The sequence below is a fragment of the Nelumbo lutea genome, chromosome 1 (assembly GCF_056320005.1).
Source record: "Nelumbo lutea isolate HS-2025 chromosome 1, American lotus-T2T, whole genome shotgun sequence".
Classification (NCBI taxonomy): Eukaryota; Viridiplantae; Streptophyta; class Magnoliopsida; order Proteales; family Nelumbonaceae; genus Nelumbo; species Nelumbo lutea.
In genome coordinates, this window is record NC_142684.1 from 50,860,628 (window position 1) to 50,866,857 (window position 6,230).

Consider the following 6,230-nt stretch of genomic DNA (forward strand, 5'->3'; position numbering starts at 1 on the left):
GATTTGCTTCCTTAGGCGGCAGTTCAGACCGTCGGCATAGATCCAAATGATCGCTAGCTTAGGTCTTGTTTATAGCAGTTTCACGACCGCCAGCTTAGATATATATACATTTTTTAATGTTTATACCAGGTTAATTCTGATATTTGTTGGTACATACACTTTTTTATTAATTCATCACTGTAATACATGCTTAACAAATAATTCATGATAATTGATACATAAAAAGTTAAAGTTAAGAAACTTACATAAAAAAATACAATTTAAAACAAAATATATTAATTTAAAGATTAATTAATATCCAAATCAAACTGTTCACATACAATATCCAGTTGACATATAAAAATACAAGGACTTTAAAATTTTCAATTTATCGAATAAGGTTCACATCTTCAAAAGCAAATCCACGTAGCGTAATTGACGAACCTGTAAATCAAAAACATAAATTATTAAAGAATGTAAAGTAAATGAGATAACCATAAAAAATGTAGAAAAAACAAGACATTCAAGGAGGCATCCTAATTTAGCATTCTCATATCAATAAATGAATTATGCAACTAGTAAATTAACCAAATCAAATTGAAACCTCTATGGCATGACAGAGTTAATGTAATCAGATTGTAGCACATAAAAGCACATTAGGATGATTGGTCTGGATTTAATAGATAAAAAAATGTAAAATGTTTCAAATAATGAACCCAATCTACCCATTTAAAAGTGGTGCTATCTGTATCGTTGTGCTTATATGACGCTATTTACATATTTCACTATCATCAATAGAAGTTTACCAGTTGCCAATATAAAAAAGCTTATGTGATGTCAGCAAACTGGTGTTCATGGAGTTTTTACTCTATAGGGACTTTTCTCCTTCACAACCTACACCACAAGTCTATCTTTTTTTTTTCATGTATCCAATGAAGTATATACAGCCAGAAGGGCACCTCGGAAAAGAGCTCTTCACAATGAAGTATATCTACCAAAATGACCTCAAGATGAATGTATAAGATGAGAATACAGAACCTGAAGACACCTCAATAAATGAAAGAAAATCTACAAAATTAAAGGAATTGAATCTACCAAAAAAAATTTAAGAGGTATGTGGGTAGCAAACCTGGAGAGTGAGACACAGCAGCTCTGCAAGTCTCTTCAATGTGATCCTAGAGTAATATTTTGACACGACTAATATGTTCTGAAATCATATATGTCAACTACATTAATTTGAATATCTAAAATCATAAAATCTTGAAAAATAATATGCCATATAACTGGATGTGCACAAGCCAGTTACATGCTCAATAATTCTCTATTTTAGATCCTCTGCTGATTTCTCACCCAAATGACCCCCAAGCATGTTCTTTTCATTCTCAAACTCATCCTGATATGTCTCCCAAAGAGTATTCCACTGGATCACCTCCATTGTGGTCAGATGTTTCAACAGCAACCTGAGTGGGCAGGCATGTAAAACAATAGATGAATAAAAATTGGATGATTTCTTGGAATAAAGAAGAAATTGGTATTGAAAAAACACCAATGTCACCAAATATATACCTAAATTTTGGAATTCACCTAGATTCCTATCCTCCAAAGTAGAGTTAAGAAGGCTTGACTGCAATGGATCATGTGGAGACAGCACTAAATACCAGCAAATTTTCCATAGGACCTGCAAGTCGGAATAATTGTCAGGAAATGCCAAGGTAAATAGGGGGGACATGAATTCAAAATAGTACTTACTGGTATCCATTGTGCCGGATCTTCTTTGACAGATGGAATCTCATAGATTGCCTTGTAGCTATGACAGATCTCAAGGTAATCATAGTTGTGGGAGTGGTACCTACATAAAGGAAAAGAATCCAACTAAATAGTTTGCTTTATATTGGGATACCAGATATTAAGTCATAAATAAAGTTCAAAATCTACAGCCATTTTTATCACATAATCAGATGGTGATAGCAGGTACAAATCACACAGTCAAACCAAGTTTCCTTCATGTCTATCTGTGGTAGCAGGTACTAAATGTGAAACCAAGGCAGGATCCACAGTCAAACCAGCAATAGGTTCCTTAGGAGCAACCCAAGCCTCTTTATCATTTGCAATCCTCTTCACGTGAAGATCAAAATACAGTTACAAATCACACATGCTAACAGGAGTTTCACAAAGATAAGAATAATGACAAATCAAATGCCTATCCAACAAATGAGATTAAGAAACTCAAAAGAGTGAAATCAAAACAATGTGCTGTCTGATGCACATAATGTGGCCAGTGTTTTGTGTTCAGCAGAGCAGAGTTGTATGTTCCTTTATCTTGATCAATGGTGTGAAGAATCGGCTTTTCTGACATTAGTAGCTGGTCAATTTTCCTTTGATAGTGAACTCAACAGGTGAGGTTTCCAATAATGTGAACCTGGACCCTGGTATGGGTCAGGTTCTGGTATTAGTGGCAGAGGGATAATCATATGCCCAACTTATTATGGGCCCTGGTCCCAATGCTTTTAGGCCCATGCCATCTATGTTTGGGTTAAGTTGGGTATCCAAGTATACGGTAACCCATTCATCCTCTGCTTTATCAACAGTGAATAGACCAGGCCTTCTGGTTTGATTAATCCTAAAAAAAACTTATACCTGTTCAATTTTTCACTTTTTCATACCAAATTTCAATTCAAAATTCTATCAATAACTTATCTTTCTTAATTAAGAGCCTAAATTTGAAACTAAAAATCCAATCAAAGGCAAAGGTAGTGTTCGAGTTGAATTGCTTCAGTTGAGCTGCTTAATTAGAAGAGATTTCAATGAATGATTGAAAAATATAATTGGTTCAGGTTGCCCGGAATTTTCACAAAACATTGCTTATAAGCTTTTGGATTAGGTGGGCCTCACCTCACAAAGCCAAGAGCAGCAACATGAAAACCCTACAAAATAAAAAGAAACAAGAAGTTTGAATGTAAAAATATACTTGAGTACTTAATATATGTACTCTCACATAGAGGGTGATCATTACTAACCTGATCCAAAAGGCCTAGCATGCAGTAAATTACCAGGCCTGGGCCTAAGTTTTTGTCCAGGCCACAAACACACAAGAAGTGATTGATATAAGCCTTTCCCCCCCTTTTAACAACAAAAAGATTGCTTTCTCATGACAATCAAAATATATACAACATAAATTAAAAAGAAAGAAAGTGAAATTTTGGGTGATATGTGCAGGTCAAGGAAGCTTCACTACTACTTACCTATGGACAACCCAAAGGGGTTCCCTATCTTATTAATAGAGAGTCTTGACAAAAAGTACCTATGTCAAGGGTTTTATCATCAATAGATTATTCAAATAAGATCCAAGCATGTGAGAGTGGAGAATATTGGATGCATGAATTGTACCAACACCACCTACAAGATGTATTGGTTACTCTAATTAACGCATAGGTGAAACAATTCAAACTTTGAATTCAGCCCCATCCCCCATGAGGAATAATAAAAATTATTCCTTTAAACCTTCGTCCAACCAAAAACAGAATTTCCCCTCAAAATTCCTTTAAGGAAAGGGATAACACTAGATGTCTATATGTTTACTCTTGGCATAAACTTCACTGTTAGTTCAGTGGTTCCACTACTAAGGGGCTCACACTGATTTGTAACATCTATTGGCTTCCTTTTGAGCCTCCAAAGGGGCTCACACTGATCTACTGGGTATTATCTGGTAGGACAGAGGACTTCCTAGCAGGCAATGCATAAGGTGTCTTATTGTGTCTTTTATCAGATTGCTTTCTAGCATTCCTCATACGGTACATGGGTAAATAATAAGTGACTTGGATGACTGGTAGCATATTATCTATCACTATCTTCTGTACATTTAATTTGATTATTGGTAAGAAATTCCATTAATTGGGTGGAATGGAATCCATTTATTTTACTGTGTCTGTATGACTTACTGTTGGAGAAAATTTCTGGTGTTTACTTTTTTCCTTTATGTTTGTGGCTCTAGTGGAATAATGGGTTCCTTGGCTTATTTTGCAAGTCAGACATGACCGAAGCTCAAATAGTAGTAGATCTTGGCTTTAGGACAAAAGTTGTGTTGTGGGGTGGCATTCTTCTTGGCTCACAGCAATCAATCTCCAACAAAACAAAATACTACTTGATCAATAAATCAATATCTATACTGAGAAGTATCTCTATTCAAACTACCTAAATCTAAGCAAGAGTCAACCATGACAAATTGAAGAAGACTCAAGATTCTTAACCTCAGACCGATATTTCTAACAAAAGAAACTAGCACTTCAACCTCAGAGCAATAGTATAGCATAGAAACTACCTTAATCTCTTTTTCCCATGCAACTTCCGAAACCACCTAGCAATTGCATCAGATGAATGAATTGTAGCCTTCTTTTAGTGATTATGCCAACACTAATAGATTCCCTTCTTTCCCATGTGCACAACACAAATACATGGAACATAAAATCCAAAGCAAAAACTGCATAAAACCTAAAAGACCTAAAATAGGGCCATCACAATAATTCACAATCAAGAATAATTGAGGATTTTTTACGACCCTAAGCCATAGACATGTTTGTTCCATTTTCTTTTTCTGTATATAACATTTTGTACTGCTGTCATTAGGATTACATAAGCTCCTATCGCATTGAAATTATTACCTTTGGCAAAGGACGCATTTTGACTATAAAATAGCCCTTGCCAAGAAAAGGAATGCGCATTTTGATTTTCAAACCATCCATCTATTTTACTGATCGTGGAGTCAAAAAGTCATCTACAATCCATAATCCTAAGTTTCAAGTTTCAGCCAAACCCTTTTTTAGTTTCTGTAAGCAATAAACCCTTTTTTTGTTTCTGTAAACAATAAACCCTAATTCCAAGATGATCGATACTTGCACAGATATAATTCAGGAAAGAAAAAGAAGCTAGAAAATAGAGAGGATGGAAGGGAGAGGGATGATAATGACCTGATGGTGGTGACGCCAGAGGTCCCATAGTAGATGTAGGTGAAGGGAGAAGCTGTATCTTTGAAGATGGTTTGCTGCAATGGAATCCCTTTTGGATCGTCAAAAAGGGCAGTTGGGGGGATTGCTCCAGCTTGATTCGGATTTTCTCCTATGTAGTAGAATTGTGGTTAAGCCTTTAACTGTGTTTGTCGCCCTCCACCGATTAATGCCCTAGAATGGGAGAAAATATAAATGAATCAACCATACGTGAAGAAGAAGAAGAAAAGAATCTTTACCTTTCGTTCTTTGTCATATGCATTTCTGAATCGATTTCTCTCTCAAAAAGGTTTTGAGCGGGAGCATAAGGCGGGAGTGTGAGAGTTTTTGGATTTTTGTTCTCTCTCTCTCAGATGTAAGAAGCTGGCTTAAGTCCGGTTCAATGTAAAAATGTCGTGCCAGTTCTCGAAGACCACCGGTCCACCGCCCAATTTTTTTGTTTTCGTTTTCTGGGCGGTGGTCTTGATAAGAACGACAGTTCAGCTGCGTCTATAGTTTTCTTGTAGTGCATCTTGGCTTCATCTGCCGTGCTGATAGCAGAACTGGAATACTGAGCAGTTCGCGTTGTGAAAGTATTACCATCACAACATGGTTACTGTCCATGGATCGCTTGCACGATGAAAACAACCACTTACGTTAGTTGGATGTACTATATCCTTTAACTGGAGGTGGAGGGGAATAAATTTGGGTCCAAGGCCCCATTAGTGTGTTTTACCTACGTCGAAGAAGATGGCTCGACATGCCCACCCCTTACGGTTTGTAGTTGTGGAAGGGGCACTCTTTGACGCTCCTTGTGAAGGCGTCCCTCTCTAACATGCCTTGTGAATGCCACCCTCGAGTTTAACTGCAGAAGTGATGGTCGTAGGCTTTGTTTTCTTCGGAGGCGGTAATCGGCACTGCACAAGATGGTTGTATGAGCGCATTGAATTAGCTGGTGGCCTTTCCTCATCAATTGTCATAGTCCAATAGCTCCTCCGTGAGTCGTTTAACCAAGGGGCAAAGATTGAGTTCTCACTGATAGTGGAACCTCTACATATGTATTCACATCGAGCTACTCCTCACGTTACTTGCGATTCCAAATTTCTAAAGGTATCCTCAACTTTTGCATCCTTCCATCCTTATCCAATTCCATCTAATTCCTTTCTTTTGAGGTTATACTAAACATTGCATCCTCTGTTCTTGTATTTAGACCCAAAGGAGTGTGTCTTCACACCGATTGATACAACCTCATTTGATGTGGAAAAGGGACTT

General features: G+C 37.0%; 1 protein-coding gene across 9 annotated transcripts; it reads right to left on the bottom strand.

The window, feature by feature from the left end:
- Positions 1-254: 254 nt before the first annotated feature.
- Positions 255-5,984, bottom strand: LOC148874613 (26S proteasome non-ATPase regulatory subunit 12 homolog A-like). 9 transcript variants are annotated; one of them, XR_016094827.1, is made up of 9 exons: positions 5,695-5,938; positions 5,219-5,574; positions 4,944-5,153; positions 2,872-2,903; positions 1,729-1,828; positions 1,546-1,657; positions 1,330-1,439; positions 1,109-1,186; positions 255-423 (listed from the first exon to the last, which is right to left on the bottom strand). XR_016094827.1 is itself a non-coding variant. In XM_088941026.1 (7 exons), exons 1-5 carry the CDS (start codon positions 3,015-3,017, stop codon positions 1,429-1,431), a joined length of 276 nt encoding a protein of 91 aa, XP_088797152.1. In that variant the 5' UTR covers positions 3,018-3,105; the 3' UTR covers positions 255-423; positions 1,109-1,186; positions 1,286-1,428. The 9 variants fall into 9 exon arrangements, 2 of the variants coding, with proteins under 2 accessions (XP_088797152.1, XP_088797147.1); XR_016094820.1 differs by lacking the exon at positions 2,872-2,903 and having other exon boundaries at positions 5,219-5,588; positions 5,695-5,984; XR_016094822.1 differs by lacking the exon at positions 2,872-2,903.
- Positions 5,985-6,230: the final 246 nt, after the last annotated feature.

What these genes read in the sequence shown, in the direction of transcription:
- LOC148874613 (XM_088941026.1), bottom strand. Translation starts at nt 3,017, where the DNA reads ATGCTAGGCCTTTTGGATCAG. An exon ending in GCTGCTCTTGGCTTTGTGAG is followed by an intron (nt 1,829 to 2,871) that starts GTGAGGCCCACC and finishes TCCTTTATGTAG; the next exon opens with GTACCACTCCCACAACTATG. An exon ending in ATCCGGCACAATGGATACCA is followed by an intron (nt 1,658 to 1,728) that starts GTAAGTACTATT and finishes TCCGACTTGCAG; the next exon opens with GTCCTATGGAAAATTTGCTG.